Genomic DNA, 17,102 nt, shown 5'->3' with positions numbered 1-17,102 from the left:
TTGGGTGTCCTCTCCGTGCTATCATGTCTGCTGGTCTCTTGGCCACTAGACTGGTCTCTAGCCTTAGGGTGGACAGGGTGAGATCTACAAAGACACAGACTTATGCTTGGGATCCCAAGGACAAATTAGATGGGGCCTACCTGGGTGTGGGGGGGGCCTAGTGTCGAGGGGGATAGGAAAGTGATGGGGGCCGGGGGCACTGCCTGGCAGGACCTCGTGTAGTAGTGGGTATCCCTGACTGTCATCTGTTAGCAAATCAAGGTCCCTGACACCCTTTCTTTCCTCGCAGGAGCCTCAGAAAACAGCAGCAAACCCGAGAGTAGGTTCCTAAACAACAGGACTGAGCCGGTGCCTGCGTGCATGCCAGGGGGTCTCCGGTGCCCCAAATCCAACATCTGCCTGCCACTGGACAGCCCTTGCCACCTTCAGACCTGTGCCAATGGGTCCACGTCAGGGCCATGGGCTTCCTATGTACTGTGGAGGGAGTTTCTCTTCTCTGTGCCTGCGGGTCCCCCTGCCCAGTACTCGGTGTGTATCACTGGCCTGGGTGCCGTGTTCCTTCCCCTCAGCTGCCCGAGATCTGGGTCTCCCCATAAAACAGACAAAATGCAGATTCTTATGCACAGCCCACCAGGCCTCCTGCCCAGTCCATTGCCCACCTGTGGCCTTGTCAGAGCCTTCGCTCATCTCCTAGCATGAGAAGCTCCCGCCCCAGGGCCTGTGTACTTAGTGTGCTTTCTGAGGACTCTGTTTACCTCACTCGGCATGGGTGGTTCCTTCCTGTCCTTCAAGTCTTGGCTATAGTGTCCCTCAGAAGTCCCTCCCTGTTTGGGGAACCCCCACCCCTGCCTGCATCTTCTCTCTCTGCCCTGTGTGTATTCTATGTGAGGCTGTCCCATCTGTCCCTAGCATGAGTGCCTGGGTGGAGCCCCGTGAAGCCTGGCGGAGTATGATAGATGAGTGTTGAGACTCATGTTGGGGAGTAACTCTGGGTTACCCCTGGAGGATCCTGCCCACCCATTGAAGCCTCTGGCTCAGTGCTCCCCTACAGGACCCTGACGAGTGGTGGTCCACTGTGAGGACCTGACACAGCCCCACCTCCCTCTCCTGTAGGTTGCCTTCCGTGGCCAGGATGGCCCCCTCCTCCCTGGTGACCTCATAGGCTTGCAGCATGATGCCGGCCCGGGCGCCTTCCTGCGCTGCACACCAGCATTCGGCCGCCCAGGCCCCAAGGCCTCATACCTCTCTACCAATGCCTCGGCCTGGCTGGCCTGCCTGCCCACCCAACTGGAGGCTGGCTGGGCTGGCCAGGCCTGTGCCCTGCGGCTGCTTACTGCCACAGAGAGGCTCACTCCTTTGCTGGGCCTGAGGCCCAACCCAGGGCTTCAGCGGCCAGGACACTATGAGGTCCGGGCCTCGGTGGGCAATAGTGTGTCCAGGCGCAACTTGTCCTGCAGCTTTGACGTGCTTTCCCCGGTGGCCGGGCTGCGGGTCATCTATCCCATCCCCCATGATGGCCTCTTCTACATGTCCACCAACGGCTCAACCTTGGTGCTCCAGGTGGACTCCGGTTCCAATGCCACAGCCACGGTGCGCTGGCCTGGGGACAACATCAGTGCGCCTTTCGAGGCCACCTGCCCTGATTCAGTGGTTGCTCTGGTGCCCAGCTGTGCCAGTGAGGCCAACGACACCCTGTTTTCTGTGCTGGCGCTGCCCAGGCTCAGTGAGGGCAAGCATTCAGTGGAGGTGGTGGTGGAGAACAGTGCCGGCCAGGCCAACCTCAGCCTGTGGGTGAAGGCGGAGGAGCCCATCTGTGGCCTCCGAGCCACACCCAGTCCCGAGGCCCGTGTGCTGCAGGGTGTCCTGGTGGTGAGTGTGGCCCGCAGGTCCATCTAACCCCTCCTGAGACAAGATGCCTGTGCAGAGAGTGGCCCCTCCCCAGTGAGGAAGTAGCTTGGCTGCTAGGCCAAGGGTCTCAGTTACTGATCAGATCCTGTTAGTAGGCTCCTTAGACTGATCATTCATTTCTAAATTACTGAAAAGTCATCACTAGAACATTTCTTTCCACTCTTACATTTCATGAAATTGTCAAACTCTTCACCCACATCTGACCTCATCAAGCCTGGGTGTGTTTTCTGAGTTCCTGTTGTGTTCCTACCTGGCTAAAGTAAGCACTTTTTGAGGTGGGGTCTCATGCCACCTGGGCCACTGTCCATGCCTTTCTGAGAAGGAGCTGTCTCTGGCCTGGGGTGCCCACCCTGCACAAGACAGCGCCAGCTCTGCACCTTTGCACAGGGGCCTTTGGAAGGGCTGTTTCTGACAGTCCTGCCACTGTACAGTTTTGTCCCCTAGCTTCCCCTAGTCACCTGTTCATACCTATTAGGTGATGCGGGTAAACATCCAGCCATGAGTCTTTGTGAGACTTAAGTGCTTTGCCAAGTGGGACTGTATAGTCTAACTGAGGGGTCTGAGCAGGAGCCCTGGAAGGGGTGTCCAGACTCAGAGATGACAGGTGAGGAAACAGGTATAGAGAAGTCAAGGTGTGACTAAGCCCGAGCTCAGCCTTGTACCACGTGGTTCTCTAGTCAAGAGTGAGCCCTGAGGCCCTCCTTTACCCCCCTCACAGAGTCTTCAAATTCTCTTCCCGGAAGCCCATAGGGGGGCATGTCCGAGCAGGTAGAGGTGGGCTCAGGGTAGAGTTGGTCCTCCAAAGACCCTGGGCTGAGGCAGGGTCACAGTTGGCTGATGCTCTTCCCTTCTCGCAGAGGTACAGCCCCATGGTGGAGGCCGGCTCAGATGTGGTCTTCCGCTGGACCATCGATGACAAGCAGTCTTTGACCTTCCATAATGTGGTCTTCAATGTCATCTACCAGAGTGCTGCTATCTTCAAGCTTTCGGTGGGTGGGGGGCTGAGGGAATGACGAGGGCAGGGTGGGGGTGGGGCAGACTTCTGGTGTTCACCTCTGCCCTCTGTTCTCCTTTGCTCCCGAGGACCCTGCAGCAGCCGTGGGTGAGTGCAGGGTGGGGCTCTGCCCACACTGCCTTGCTACCCAGCTAGTTGACAGCCTATTCACTGCCACCTCTCTCCACAGCTGACGGCCACCAACCACGTCAGCAATGTCACTGTGAACTACAACGTCACTGTGGAGCGGATGCACAGGATGCGGGGCCTGCAAGTGTCTGCAGTGCCACCCGTGCTGCCTCCCAATGCCACGCTGGCGGTCGCGGCCACTGTGCTGGTAGACTCGGCTGTGGAGGTGGCCTTTCTGTGAGTGTACCAGGCCTAGACCCTGCAGCCCCCACTTCATTTGTCAGGAGGTGCTGGGTATATGGGATCTGGGAGGGGGTGGGGCCTGCCGCAGGGCTGGGTGGTACCCCGAGTGGAGGTACAAGGAGAGAGTGACTGCGGCCAGGCCAGGGCATGCTCCCATGAGAGTGGCCAGCCTCTCCCACCCATATCCCCCAGCCACTCACTGCCTGCCTTGTTCTCTGGCAGGTGGACCTTCGGGGATGGGGAGCAGGTGATTGGCCAGTTCAAGCCTCCATACGATGAGTCCTTCCAGGTCCCAGACCCTATGGTGGCCCAGGTGCTAGTGGAGCACAACACCACACACACCTATACTGTCCCAGGTGAGGATGGGCCGCTGCCCTGGGGGCAGCCCCCCTTGGGGCCTTACTAGGGTGAAGGAGGGGTGTCCAGGGGTGAAGGGTGGACTAGGCTGCTGAACCTTATGATTTGAGTCTCTTGTCAGAAACTGGACCCTCTGTCCCTTCCTGTTCCCTCTTCTGAGCCTTTTTTTGGGGAGAAGGAGAATCGCCTTTTAGTTACTTTTAAAATTCCAGAAGCTTCATGCACAGAATGCAAAGTAAACAACAGGGCCCCCACAATCCTTGCCCTACACTGGCACTCATTCTGTTAACCTGAGTGCAGTCATACTTGGAGACGGTCCACTCTGTCCCATTTCTGCTGTAGCCATATCTTGCTCTGTGCTGTTGGTGCCCCACACATGCCTCACTATGAGGACCCCTGGGGCGGGACCCAAGGATGTTCTCCATTCACGTTTTGACTGGGGCGCTGCTCTGCTCCCCCAAGAGGCTCCTGTGTACAGCAGCCCTCATGGGGTGCGGGAGGGGTTGTGCTAAGCAGGTGGCACGGTGGCCCCAGTGCCATTCCCTCTCCGGGCCTGTCCCTCAGGTGAGTACAACCTGACCCTGCTTGTGTCCAACACGTTCGAGAACTTGACGCAGCTGGTGCCTGTGAGTGTGCGCCCCACTCTGCCAGCCATGGCCGTGGCTGTGGGCAGTGCTGTCCTGGTGGCCGGCCGGCCCGTCACCTTCTCCCCACACCCACTGCCCTCACCTGGGGGTGTCCTGTACACGTGGGACTTCGGGGATGGTTCCCCAGCCGTGACACAGCACCAGCCAGTGATCAACCACACATACACCTCGAGGGGCACATACCACATCCACCTGGAGGTCAACAACACAGTAAGCAGCGTGGCGGCGTGCGCCGGTGTCCGCATCTTCGAGGAGCTCCGAGGCTTGACCGTGAGCCTGAGCCCGGCTGTGGAGCAGGGCATGCCTGTGGTGGTCAGTGCCACCCTAGAGTCAGGCGACAATGTCACATGGACTTTTGACATGGGGGATGGCACAGTGCTCATGGGTCCTGAGGCCATGGTAGAGCACGTGTACCTGCGGGCACAAAACTGCACAGTGACTGTGGGTGCATCTAGTCCTGCTGGCCACCTGGCCCAGAGCCTGCCTGTACAAGTCTTCGTCCTGGAGGTGCTCTGGATTGACCCTGCGGCCTGCATACCTGTGCAACCCCAGGCCCAGCTTACGGCCCACGTCACTGGGGACCCCGCGAACTATGTCTTCGATTGGACCTTCGGGGACGGCTCATCCAACACGACCATCTGGGGGGATCCGACAGTGATGCATAATTTCACACGGAGTGGCACGTTCCCGCTGGTGCTCATCCTGTCAAGCCGTGTGAACAAGGCACATTACTTCACCAGTGTGTGCGTGGAGCCCGAGGTGGGCAATGTCACTCTGCTGCCTGAGAGGCAATTTGTGCGACTTGGAGATGAGGCCCGGCTGGTAGCCCTCACCTGGCCCTCATTCACCTACCGCTACATCTGGGACTTTGGCACTGAGGACACGCCTTGTGTCGGGGGCCCTGAGGCCACATTCACCTACTGGGACGTGGGCTCCTACCTGGTGACAGTCACCGTGTCCAACAACATCTCGGCTGCCAACGACTCAGCACTTGTGGAGGTGCAGGAGCCTGTGGAGCTCGTGAGCATCAGGGTCAACGCCTCTCGTGCGCTGGAGCTGCAGCAGCCCTACCTATTCTCCACTGTGGGCCGTGGGCGTCCCGCCACCTACCTGTGGGAGCTGGGGGATGGCGGGCGACTCGAAGGCCCTGTGGTCACACACACCTACACCAGTACAGGCCACTTCACTCTCAGAGTGGCCGGCTGGAACCAAGTGAGTCGTGGTGAGGCCTGGCTGAACGTCTCAGTACAGCAGCGTGTGCGGGGGCTTAGCGTCAATGCCAGCCGCACGGTGGTGCCCCTGAACGGCAGTGTGAGCTTCAGCACTTCCCTGGAGGCGGGCAGCGACATGCACTACTCCTGGGTGCTGTGCGACCGCTGCACACCTATCCCTGGGGGCCCCACTATCTCTTACACCTTCCGCTCCGTGGGCACCTTCAACATCATTGTCACGGCTGAGAACGAGGTGGGTGCCGCCCAGGATAGCATCTTCATCTACGTCCTGCAGCGCATTGAGGGGCTACAGGTGGCTGGTGGCGGTGGTGGCTGCTGCTTCCCCACCAACCGCACGCTTCAACTACAGGCTGTGGTCAGGGATGGCACCAACATCTCCTATAGCTGGATTGCCCAGCGGGACAGTGGCCCAACCCTGGCTGGCAGTGGTAAAACCTTTTCACTTACTGTACTTGAGGCGGGCACTTATGTTGTCCAGCTGCGGGCCACCAACATGCTGGGCAGTGCCTTGGCCAACCGCACTGTGTACTTTGTGGAGCCCGTGGGGTGGCTGGCCGCGGCTGCCTCCCCAAACCCGGCCACTGTCAATGCAAGTGTCACCCTTTACGCCGAGCTGGCTGGCGGTAGCGGTGTTGTTTACACCTGGTCCCTGGAGGAAGGGCTAAGCTGGGAGACCCGAGAGCCATCCACCACCCACGCCTTTCCCACTCCTGGCCTGTACCTGGTCACGGTTACAGCCAAGAATCAGCTGGGCTTGATCAACACCACCATCGAGATAGCTGTGCAGGTGCCTGTGAGTGGCCTCAGCATCAGGGCTGGCGAGCTAGATGGCAGCTTTGTGATAGCCGGCTCCACTGTGCCTTTCTGGGGGCATTTGGCCTCGGGCACCAACGTGAGCTGGTGCTGGGCTGTTCCAGGTGGCAACAGGCACGGCCAGCATGTTGCTGTGGTCTTCCCTGGTGCTGGTACCTTCTCTGTTCAGCTCAACGCCTCCAATGCAGTCAGCTGGGTCGTAGCCACGCATAACCTCACGGTGGAGGAGCCTGTCGTGGGCCTGGTGCTGTGGGCCAGCAACAAAGTGGCAGAGCCTGGACAGCTGGTCCACTTTCAGATCCTGCTAGCCACTGGCTCAGCTGTCAGCTTCCGCCTGCAGATTGGCGGGGCCAGCCTCGAGGCACTCCCAGGGCCCCACTTTTCCCGCAGCTTTCCCCGGGTTGGGGACTATGCGGTGAGCGTCCAGGCTGAGAACCATGTGAGCCGAGCGCAGGCACAGGTGCACATACTGGTACTGGAGGCCGTGGGTGGGCTCCAGGTACCCAACTGCTGTGAGCCAGGCATCGCTACAGGCACTGAAAAGAATTTCACGGCCCGGGTACAGCGGGGGACCCGCGTTGCCTATGCATGGTACTTCTCCTTACAGAAAGTTCAGGGAGACTCACTGGTCATCCTGTCAGGCCGTGACGTCACCTATACGCCAGTGGCTGCGGGGCTATTAGAGATCCACGTGCGTGCCTTTAATGAGCTAGGCGGTGTGAACCATACGCTCGTGGTCGAGGTCCAGGACATCATCCAGCACGTGGCACTGCGCAGCGGCCGCTGCTTCACCAATCGCTCAGCCCGGTTTGAAGCCGTCACGAGCCCCAGTGCTCGGCATGTGGCCTACCACTGGGATTTTGGGGATGGAGCCCTGGCAGAGGATACAGAGGATCCATGGGCCAACCATTCCTACCTACACCCCGGGGACTATCGTGTGGAGGTGAATGCCTCCAACCTGGTGAGCTTCTTTGTGGCACAGGCCACGGTCACTGTCCACATCCTGGCCTGCCGGGAGCCCAAGGTGGATGTAGCCCTGCCCCCGCAAGTGCTGATGCGGCGCTCCCAGCGCAACTACCTTGAGGCCCACGTCGATCTGCGTGGTTGTGTCACCTACCAGACTGAGTACCGCTGGGAGGTGTACCGTGCCACCAGCTGCCAGCGGCCTGGACGCATGACCCGTGTGGCCCTGCCTGGCGTGGATATGAGCCGGCCCCAGCTGGTTGTGCCTCGCCTGGTGCTGCCTGTGGGCCACTACTGCTTTGTGTTCGTGGTGTCATTTGGGGACACACCGCTGGCGCAGAGCATCCAAGCCAATGTGACAGTGGCCCCCGAGCGCCTAGTGCCCATTGTCGAGGGTGGCTCGTACCGAGTGTGGTCAAACACACAGGACTTGGTGCTGGACGGGAGCAAGTCCTACGACCCCAACTTGGAGGATGGGGACCAAACGCCACTCAGCTTCCACTGGGCCTGCGTGGCCTCAACGCAGGTCAGCCCCACAGTGGGGTGGGGGCCAGGGGAAGGGTGCGTCCTCTCAGCCCCTCTCATGTTGTTTGCACTAATGAGCCCAGCATGGGGAGAGAGGTGTGCTTGCTGACCGAGTCCTGGTAGGCTTGAGTCCAGCAGAGGGAAGAGTATCCCCAGCTGTCCCTGGGCCGGGCTCTGCTTTGAGGCAGGTCCAGGGTCTCACTGCCCCCTGTCATGGGCCACAGAGTGGGACTGGTGGATGTGCGCTGAACTTCGGGCCTCGTGGCAGCAGTGTGGTCACCATCCCTCGGGAGCGCCTGCAAGCCGGTGTGGAGTACACCTTCAACCTGACCGTGTGGAAGGCTGGCCGGAAGGAGGAGGCCACCAACCAGACGGTGGGTGCCACCTGGCCTTGGTCGTGCCCAAGCCAGGTGGAGCCAAAGGCCCAAGGTGGGCAGGGTACTGCTAGGAAGGGCTGAGGGCACAGGACCTCCTCTTACAGATCGTGTCAAGTACCCTTTTTTAAGGTTTTCTTTGTTTTAGTGCTTTTAGAGGCTATCAGTTTACTTCAAAATTACTATTTCTAGTACAAATTTTGTTTAACAAGTCATCCGACTTCAGGATTGCTTCCTTCCAGATGGGCTAGGGCTGTGCTCCAAACCTTAGAGGAGCTGTGCAGCTCTCATGATTTATGAGAAATGAACTGCCCCAATAGCACACAGGCCGACAGTGAGGAAACATGTCTGCTCCCTGAGAGTGGCTGTCCCTGTTTCTGAACTGCGAGGGCCTGTTCTCCTCTCTCTGTTGGCATGTGCTCTGCTTCCCTCCCCTGGACCAGCCAGACAGGTCAGGACCCCATGGCAACCACTCCAGCTGCCACTGGGTGGGGCCTGTTGGTGGGAACAGGTGTGCCAGGCTTTGCCGATGCCTGAGATGGGGGGGTATTTCCCCAATGCCAGGCCTCTCCTAGATGGCCTGCCTGGGGAAGGGGAGGCCTGCCTAGAGAGAATATCTGGGATAGTGGGAGCTCTGAGCAGGGTCCAGCCTGGCTCTGTTGTGGCCCAACCCCCTAGGGCAGCAGGAACCTCAAAGGGGCTATGTAGAGCACAGCTCTCACCCCGTGGGTGCACTGGCATATGAGTATATATCAAGTGTCTCCTGTATGCCAGACCTAAGTTGGGACTGGGAGGGATACTACAGAAAATAAGCCCAATGTGGTTTCTGCTGCTATAGGTGACACCCCTCACCCCCAGATTGGGAGACACTCAGATGAATACACTGGGTGAGGGCTGAGCTCACCGACCCTTAGGAACGTGGACTTTGGGCTGAGCAGGAATTGGTAGGGCCTCGAAGGGAGTGCTCCCAGCTGGGGCAACATGTCCAGAGGGAGAGGCCCTTGTCTGGCCCGTGACCATCCCACTACCTTGGACGGACTCTGGGTCTGAGCCTCAGAAGCAGAGGCCCTCCCTATCTCAGGACGTGGCCTTCCTGTAATTCCACCCTATCCCCAGGTGCTGATCCGGAGCGGTCAGGTGCCCATAGTGTCCTTGGAGTGCGTGTCCTGCAAGGCACAGGCAGTGTATGCAGTGAGCCGCAGCTCCTATGTATACCTGGAGGGCCGCTGTGACAACTGCAGTGGGGGCTCCAAACGAGGGGTGAGCTGGGCGGGTCGGTTGGGGGCAGGGCTGGGTGTAGGGACGAGAGGGCTCGGGTGGGGCATGTCTGAGCCCTGGAGGTGGCAGCAGTGCCAATCCTGCCCCTGAGCGCCTATCTGCGTCCTCAGCGCTGGGCTGTGAGCACCTTCAGCAACAAGACACTGGTGCTGGACGAGACAACCACGTCCACAGGCAGCTCAGGCATGCGGCTGGTGGTACGGCGCGGTGTGCTGCGGGACGGCGAGGGCTATACGTTCACGCTCACTGTGCTGGGTCTCTCCGGGGAGGAGGAGGGCTGCGCCTCCATCCGCCTCTCCCCCAACCGCCCTCCACTGGGGGGTTCCTGCCACCTCTTCCCAGTGGATGCTGTGCGTGCCCTCACCACCAAGGTGCACTTTGAGTGCACAGGTAAGTGCGGGGTTAGGGAGGCAGGAGGAAACAGAGATGCCCAGGGAGGGGCCCCCATGGAGAGGCCTCGGTGACACTGTTGGGGCCCACAGGCTGGCAGGACGCAGAGGATGCAGGCGCCCCATTGGTGTATGCCCTGCTGCTGCGGCGCTGCCGCCAGGGCCACTGCGAGGAGTTCTGTGTCTACAAGGGCAGTCTCTCCACGTATGGGACTGTGCTGCCACCTGGCTTTGCGCCCCACTTTGAGGTGGACCTGGCTGTGGTGGTGCAGGACCAGCTGGGTGCTTCTGTGGTCGCCCTCAACAGGTGAGCAGGCCCCCGAGAGCAGGGCCTGGAGGGTGGGAGCAGGGGCTGCTGCCTATTCACCTGTGGTCTCTGTGCACAGGTCTCTGGCCATCACCCTGCCAGAGCCCCCAGGAGACTCCCCGGGCAGCCCCCTGGACCTCACCCCCTGGCTGCACAGCCTCACGGAGAGCTTACTGCCCAGGCTACTAAGACAGGCTGACCCCCAGCACGTCATTGAGTACTCACTGGCCCTCATCACCGTGCTCAATGAGGTCAGTGCAGGGGGTCTGCCCAGAGCACTACTCCCGACTGCATCCTTGCATCCTTGCAAAGGGTCTGTCCTTTGGCTCCCAACAGACAAAATCTCTAACTTCCTTGAAATGACTCCTGTTCTCAGCAGACCCCTCTGTGGGCTCTCCCCAGCACCAGGCTTTCCTCCCTACCCCCCATCTCTTCCTGTATCCCAGCCCCTGAAGGGGGTCTGGGGAAGACCCCCTTTGTCCTTAAAGAAACAGTTCGAGTCACTGCCCACATTATGCAACGCTGCTGGCGGGGGTACCTCTGTCACCCACTGACGGCTACCTTGTGCCCACCATTCACAGTATGAGCAGGACCTGGCTGTGGCAGCAGAGCCAGATTCTAGGTGGCAGCTACGAGCCCAGATACGCAAGAACATCACAGAGACCCTGGTCTCCCTGAGGGTCAACACCGTGGACGACATCCAGCAGATATCGGCAGTGCTGGCCCAATGCATGGTAGGGCAGGACTCAGACCCTTCAGCAGCCCTGAGCCTCCCTACCCCAAGAGTGGCTGGTCATGTGCCTTTCCTGGGTGAGCCCAGTGTGAGCCACAGATGCCCCCAGGACAACCCTGCAGGATGGCCTAGGGCCTAAGGAGCAGCCCAGGTACAGGGAAAGGCTGACATGATGAGGTCATTTTGTGCCTTCTTCCCGAGCCTGTCATCACACCTAATCTGGCTTTCTGGCCCTGAAAAGTTGCCCACCACTCTCACCCAGGAACTGAGCTGGATACAGTCTTGATGTGGAGAGCACTGTGCCCAGGGTGGCGGTGGGTTGCTGCAGAGGCCTCAGCAGAAGAGAAGGGAGTGAAGAGTCTTCTAGGCAGGGGTCACCCTGTCTGCTACATGGCTTTCATGACTGTGTGGCTTCCATGGCTAGGGGTGGCAACAGGGCTTGTGCATAGGGAGGAGCCCCCAAAAGGCTCTCAGCAGGGAGGCATGTGGGGGGAGCAGTGTTTGGGGAGTTTTCCCCAGCTGCACCACAAAAGGTGGTTTAGAGAAATCTGACAGGTGGGGAGGCCACCCTATTATAGCAAGTGTGACAGTAGAGGTAGGCCAAGTGGTGGAAGAGGGAGCAAGCAGGCTGGAGTGAGGCTGGACACAGTGCCCGGGTTCCCCACAGGTGTCCAGCAAGGAGCCCGTGTGCCACTCGTGCCTAAAGAAGACACTGCACAAGCTGGAGGCCATGATGCGTGTTCTGCAGGCCGAAACCGCTGCAGGCACCGGGACGCCCACTGCCATTGCCGACAGCATTCTCAACATCACAGGTTTGGGCAGGGGCTGGAGGGTGCACGGTGCTCCCCCGACCTTCCATCTTTCCCTCAGACCTCTTCCCCCACAATCTCTTCTCCATTTCTCTCCCCCATTTCTCCCCTAACCTCCCCTTTCTTCCCCAATATCTCCCCTACCGACTGTTCTCCCAACCCCTCCGTCTGCCTCTTCTCCCAGCCTTTCTCCCTGTGTCTCCCCGCATCTATAGGTGACCTCATCCACCTGGCCAGCTCTGATGTGCAGGACTCGCAGCCCTCAGAGATAGGGGCTGAGCCACCCTCACTGATGGTGGCATCCAGGGCCTACCACCTGTCATCAGCCCTCATGTGCATCCTTATGCGTTCCCGAGTGCTCAATGAGGAGCCCCTGACCCTGGCGGGTGAGGAGATCGTGGCACAGGGCAAGCGCTCAGACCCGCTGAGCCTGCTGTGCCAGGGCAATGCCTCGGTCCCTGGCTGTCACTTCTCCATCCCCACTGCCTTCAGTGGGGCCCTGTCCAACCTCAGCGATGTGGTGCAGCTCATCTTTCTTGTTGACTCCAACCCGTTTCCTTTCGGCTACATCAGCAACTACACTGTCTCCACCAAGGTGGCGTCCATGGCCTTCCAGACGCAGACCGGTGCCCAGATCCCCATTGGGCGGTTGGCCTCAGAGCGTGCCATCACCGTGAAGGTGCCCAACAGCTCTGACCAGGCTGCATGGGGCCACCGCATCCCTGCCAGCTCTGCCATCGTCCCACCCCGGGCCTCGGTCAGTGCTGTGGTCGCCCCCGAGCACAGCAACCCTGAGGCCGGACTACACCTACAGCTCACTTACACAGTGCTGAATGGTGGGTGCCTTGGGTGGGGCACTGGGTGCTGAGGGTACCAGGGAGGAGCAGGTTCCGCTTCTAGCATGGAGTTTCCTCTGGCCCTTGTAGCAAGGAGGGCTCAGGAGGGATCCCAGGGGTATTCCCCAGATGGGTAGTTGTCCGACCCTGCACATGCCACCCCCAGAGCACTACCTGTCTGAGGAGCCTGAGCCCTACCTGACTGTTTATCTGCACTTGGCACCGTGGCCCAACGAGCACAACTGCTCAGCCAGCAGGAAGATTAGCCTGGAGGCACTGGCTGGCGAGGACCATAGGCCCTATACTTTCTTCATTGCTCCAGGGTAAGGATCTGGAAGCGGCTTGTACACTGGGTTGTTGAGTTGTATAAGCCACTTATTGGCATGGGCGGGGCTGGTCTCTGAAGGCAGACTGGACATGGTCGGATCTATATGTGCCAAGGTCATGTGGGCTCCCTATGGGAGCAGGTGTGGCAGCAGGATGATTGGGGAGTGGTCAGGCGTGGCCATGCATAGCAAGCTTGGCCGTAGCTGAGAACACCTCCCTAACTTGGGACCTGGGACGGGGCAGGCTGTGGCCATGACACTCTCTGTTGCTTCCCCCAGGACCAGAGACCTGGGTGGGAGTTACTACCTGAACCTGACCAGCCATTTCCACTGGTCGGCGCTGGAAGTGTCCGTGGGTCTGTATACATCTCTGTGCCAGTACTTCAGCGAGAAGGAAATGATGTGGCGAACGGAGGGGCTTGTGCCCCTAGAGGAGACCTCGCCCAGCCAGGCCGTCTGCCTCACCCGCCACCTCACTGCCTTTGGAGCCAGCCTCTTCGTGCCCCCCAGCCATGTCCACTTCATCTTTCCTGTGAGTGGCACCACATTCCTGAGTTGTGTGGAGGCCCCAGCTTTATCCTGAGCCGGCGAGGTAAGGGTCGTGCCTCCTGGGCCTGATAGCTCTGTCTCCCCAGGAGCCGGCCTCTAGCATGAACTACATCGTCCTGCTGACATGTGCCGTGTGCCTGGTGACTTATGCAGTCATGGCTGTGATCCTGCGTAAGCTGGACCAGCTGGACATCAGCCGGGTCCGTGTTATCCCTTTCTGTGGTAAGGGGGGCCGCTTCAAGTATGAGATCCTGGTAAAGACCGGATGGGGCCGAGGCTCAGGTAAGGGGAGGGGCTACCTTGTCCAAGCCCCCAGGCTGTCTCATTTGCTCTGTCTGGCCAACTTCCCTAATAGTAATCATTATAATAGATGACATAAAACAAGGGCTCACTTTACGGACTGCTGTGGGAAGTAGTAGCGAAGTATTAGCTCGTTAATCTTTCCTGAGAATGAAAGCAGTTCCTTCCAGAAGTAGGTGCAGTCAATGTGGGTGGTCTCACTTTGTGCAGTCGTGTGGGACCTACTAGTGTGTGCACTCTGCAAAAGCGAGCTTCATGATCAGTGGGGGAAGTGCTTATTGAATGATAATAAGTCACTGTGAAAACAAAGTGTTTCCAAGATGGCAGAAACTGTTGGTTATAAGTGTATAGTTAGTTCAGTGTAACTTGAAACATCAGACATATTGGGAATTAAAGTGTTTTATTTCTTTGTGAAAAACTTATCAAGAATAGTTTGAACAGTGTTTCCTTCTCCATTATGATATGGTGTGAACATCTTTTCTATGCCTTGGCGAATTGCCATATTTCAACATTTTTTATTTGCATTCTCCACATTGTGAAGTACCTCGGAGGGTTCTTTTAATGTGAAGTTTTTTGCCAGCATCAGTTGCTCTTAACATCTTGAATCCTTTTTGTCACAACCACTGTCCTTTTTATGCTGGTAAGTTTATCGTTGATGGCCTCTGTACAGTCTCTCAGGCAGCATCGATGTTCCTATGGCTGCTTCTTCAGTAGTCCGTTTATCTTTGATTCAGATTTTATGTCTAGCAGTACCATTTTTTATTTTTATTTTTTTGCTGTGTTTTCGTCATTACTGGCCAATCCCCTCTTTTGTAAAATGCCGTGTAGGTTTATCGCTGAGAGATAAGGAGGCAGCACCACTACACGCTTAGCAGCCTGTGTGGGAACTGATAGATGCACGGAGACCCGTCACCAGTAGGCTTCAGAAGTGACGTGATTGGTTACCCATCAGGATGTGCATCCTTTATTTACATAGTAGTCTGAAGAGCTAGCGGCCAAGTTTATATTTTATGCACTTAGTCACAGTTAACATACCATCATAACTGACATTTGAATCGTGTCGTTGGGGGCTGTGTTTATTTTACAAATTTTGGTAACCAAGATTCGTGTTATAAGCTGAGCAGAGTGAGGATTGGCTGTATTCGAATGGTCAACAGAGGAGAAAACCTGCTGGGTTCATGTCTGGTAGGCAGCAGACCCCGAGTCCTGCCACCTTTCCTTCCATCCTCTAGGTACCACGGCACATGTGGGCATCATGCTATATGGGGCAGACAGCCGGAGTGGCCACCGGCACCTGGATGGGGACAGAGCCTTCCACCGCAACAGCCTGGATATCTTTCAGATCGCTACCCCGCACAGCCTGGGCAGTGTGTGGAAGATCCGTGTGTGGCACGACAATAAAGGTCCGGGTGGGCACTTGCTGCTTCCCCTCCTTCCCGCCTGCCTGGCACCCTGTAGCCCTGACCTAGCTTCGCTCCCTCTGCAGGGCTCAGCCCTGCCTGGTTCCTGCAGCACATCATTGTCCGAGACCTGCAGACCACCCGCAGCACCTTCTTCTTGGTTAACGACTGGCTGTCAGTGGAGACTGAGGCTAATGGGGGCCTGGTGGAAAAGGAGGTGCTGGCAGCAAGTAAGGCCCCGCCCCCCTGTCCTAGTAGGCTAGAGGAGATGCCAGGCCCTCTGGCCTCCTGAAGCCCCTCGTGTGCCCTTTCCCTAGGTGACGTGGCCCTTCGGCGTTTCCAGCGCCTGCTGGTGGCTGAGCTCCAGCGTGGCTTCTTTGACAAGCACATCTGGCTCTCTATATGGGACCGGCCACCTCGAAGCCGCTTCACTCGAGTCCAGCGGGCCACCTGCTGTGTCCTCCTCCTCTGCCTCTTCCTGGGTTCCAATGCCGTGTGGTATGGGGTCGTGGGAGACACTGCCTACAGGTGGGTGCCTGTGGGGGTTCAGATGGCCTCCCTCTGCCTTAACCCCTCCTGCCCCCTCCCAGCCTAACCCAGCCAGATCTCTCCTCTCCTGCCACACAGTGTGGGACCCGTGTCCAGTCTGATCCCACTGAGTGTTGACACGATCGCCGTTGGCCTGGTGTCCAGCGTGGTTGTCTATCCCATCTACCTGGTCATCCTGTTCCTCTTCCGAATGTCCCGGAGCAAGGTGGGCTGGGGACCACGGTGCTCCTGAGAGTGGAGCATGGGCCTCATTTCTTCTGCCGAAGGCTGTGCTGTCCCGTATGGCAGCCAAAGAGAGAAAATTAGCAAAATTTCCCAGCTAGGCTGACACAGGGAAAAAAGAGAAAGACAGATCGTTAAAATCGTGATTGAATGAGGTAACACCACTACCAATAGCACAGAAGATAACAGGACTGATTAGAGAGCCCCATGAACCACTGTAGGCCAGCCTGTTAGATAACTTAGAAGAAATAAGTTCCTGGAAAGGCAAACTACCAAAACTGACTCAAGGAGAAATAGAAAATCTGAGTAGACCTGTAGCAAGTAAAGAGATTGAATTAGGAATTTAAAACCTTCCATGGAGAAAAGCCGGACAGCCTCACTGGTGATTATACCAAGCAGTTACAGAAGAGTCCACACCAGTTCTTCCGAGACGCAAAAACATACAGGAGGAAGGAGCACTTCTTAATTCATCCCACAAGGCCAGCACAGCCCTGATGCCACAGCCAGACAAGGACATCACGAGAAGAGGGAACCCCAGACCTTAGAAATATGCAGGCAGAAATCCTTAACAAAGCAGCAGCACATCAAATCTAGCAACTGATAAGAAAAGACAGTACATGTGACCAAGAGGCATGTACCCTAGGAATCCAGTACAGCGAAGTTAGCCATAAAGAGCTATTTATATTTAAAGTAGTTAAGATTAAATAAAATCAACACTTCAGTTTCTTAGTTGCACCAGCCACATTTTAGGTACTCCATAGCAGTATGTGGCTAGTGGCTACCACGAAAGACAGTGTAGATATAGAATGTGCATCATTCTAGAACATTCTCTAGGACAGCACTAGTCTAGACTGCTTGCTCAGGAGGTTGCATGCCTCACCAGAGCAGGGGCCAGAGCTGCCTCTTACTGACCACCTGCCTCTCCCTGCAGGTGGCTGGGGGCCCAAGCCCCACCCCCACGGGACAGCACGTCCTAGACATTGACAGCTACCTGGACTCATCTGTGCTGGACAGCTCCTTCCTCGCCTTCCCTGGGCTCCGTGCTGAGGTGAGGGCTCCCCAAGGGGCTCTGCCTGGGCTAGGTGGGTCCCACCGTCTCTGGGGAGCCCAGAGTCTGAGGCTCTGTCTGTACTTCTCAATAGGCCTTTGCTGGACAAATGAAAAGCGACTTACTTCTGGATGATTCCAAAAGGTGGGGGTCCCTAGTGAAGATGTGAGC

General features: G+C 57.7%; 1 protein-coding gene across 5 annotated transcripts in view; it reads left to right on the top strand.

Moving 5' to 3' along the window:
* Window positions 1–17,102, top strand: part of PKD1 (polycystin 1, transient receptor potential channel interacting) — a 44,151-nt gene that overhangs the window by 18,138 nt on the left and 8,911 nt on the right. For 3 of the 5 annotated variants that reach the window (XM_011376915.2, XM_011376917.2, XM_023521402.1), the window contains 23 exons: window positions 290–528; window positions 1,114–1,869; window positions 2,766–2,897; window positions 3,093–3,268; window positions 3,497–3,630; window positions 4,196–7,812; window positions 8,036–8,185; window positions 9,302–9,445; window positions 9,574–9,853; window positions 9,946–10,159; window positions 10,239–10,410; window positions 10,741–10,893; window positions 11,560–11,704; window positions 11,917–12,537; window positions 12,704–12,860; window positions 13,143–13,395; window positions 13,499–13,694; window positions 14,945–15,115; window positions 15,199–15,342; window positions 15,430–15,640; window positions 15,740–15,866; window positions 16,815–16,931; window positions 17,026–17,075. In XM_011376915.2, the coding sequence (XP_011375217.1) occupies window positions 290–528; window positions 1,114–1,869; window positions 2,766–2,897; window positions 3,093–3,268; window positions 3,497–3,630; window positions 4,196–7,812; window positions 8,036–8,185; window positions 9,302–9,445; window positions 9,574–9,853; window positions 9,946–10,159; window positions 10,239–10,410; window positions 10,741–10,893; window positions 11,560–11,704; window positions 11,917–12,537; window positions 12,704–12,860; window positions 13,143–13,395; window positions 13,499–13,694; window positions 14,945–15,115; window positions 15,199–15,342; window positions 15,430–15,640; window positions 15,740–15,866; window positions 16,815–16,931; window positions 17,026–17,075 (8,359 nt within the window). The remainder of the gene's footprint in view (window positions 1–289; window positions 529–1,113; window positions 1,870–2,765; window positions 2,898–3,092; window positions 3,269–3,496; window positions 3,631–4,195; window positions 7,813–8,035; window positions 8,186–9,301; window positions 9,446–9,573; window positions 9,854–9,945; window positions 10,160–10,238; window positions 10,411–10,740; window positions 10,894–11,559; window positions 11,705–11,916; window positions 12,538–12,703; window positions 12,861–13,142; window positions 13,396–13,498; window positions 13,695–14,944; window positions 15,116–15,198; window positions 15,343–15,429; window positions 15,641–15,739; window positions 15,867–16,814; window positions 16,932–17,025; window positions 17,076–17,102) is intronic. The other 2 variants (XM_023521401.1, XM_011376916.2) reach the window with 2 other exon arrangements.

Source organism: Pteropus vampyrus, unplaced genomic scaffold (assembly GCF_000151845.1).
Source record: "Pteropus vampyrus isolate Shadow unplaced genomic scaffold, Pvam_2.0 Scaffold303, whole genome shotgun sequence".
Lineage (NCBI taxonomy): Eukaryota > Metazoa > Chordata > Mammalia > Chiroptera > Pteropodidae > Pteropus > Pteropus vampyrus.
This window is presented reverse-complemented; position numbering and strand designations above follow the sequence as displayed.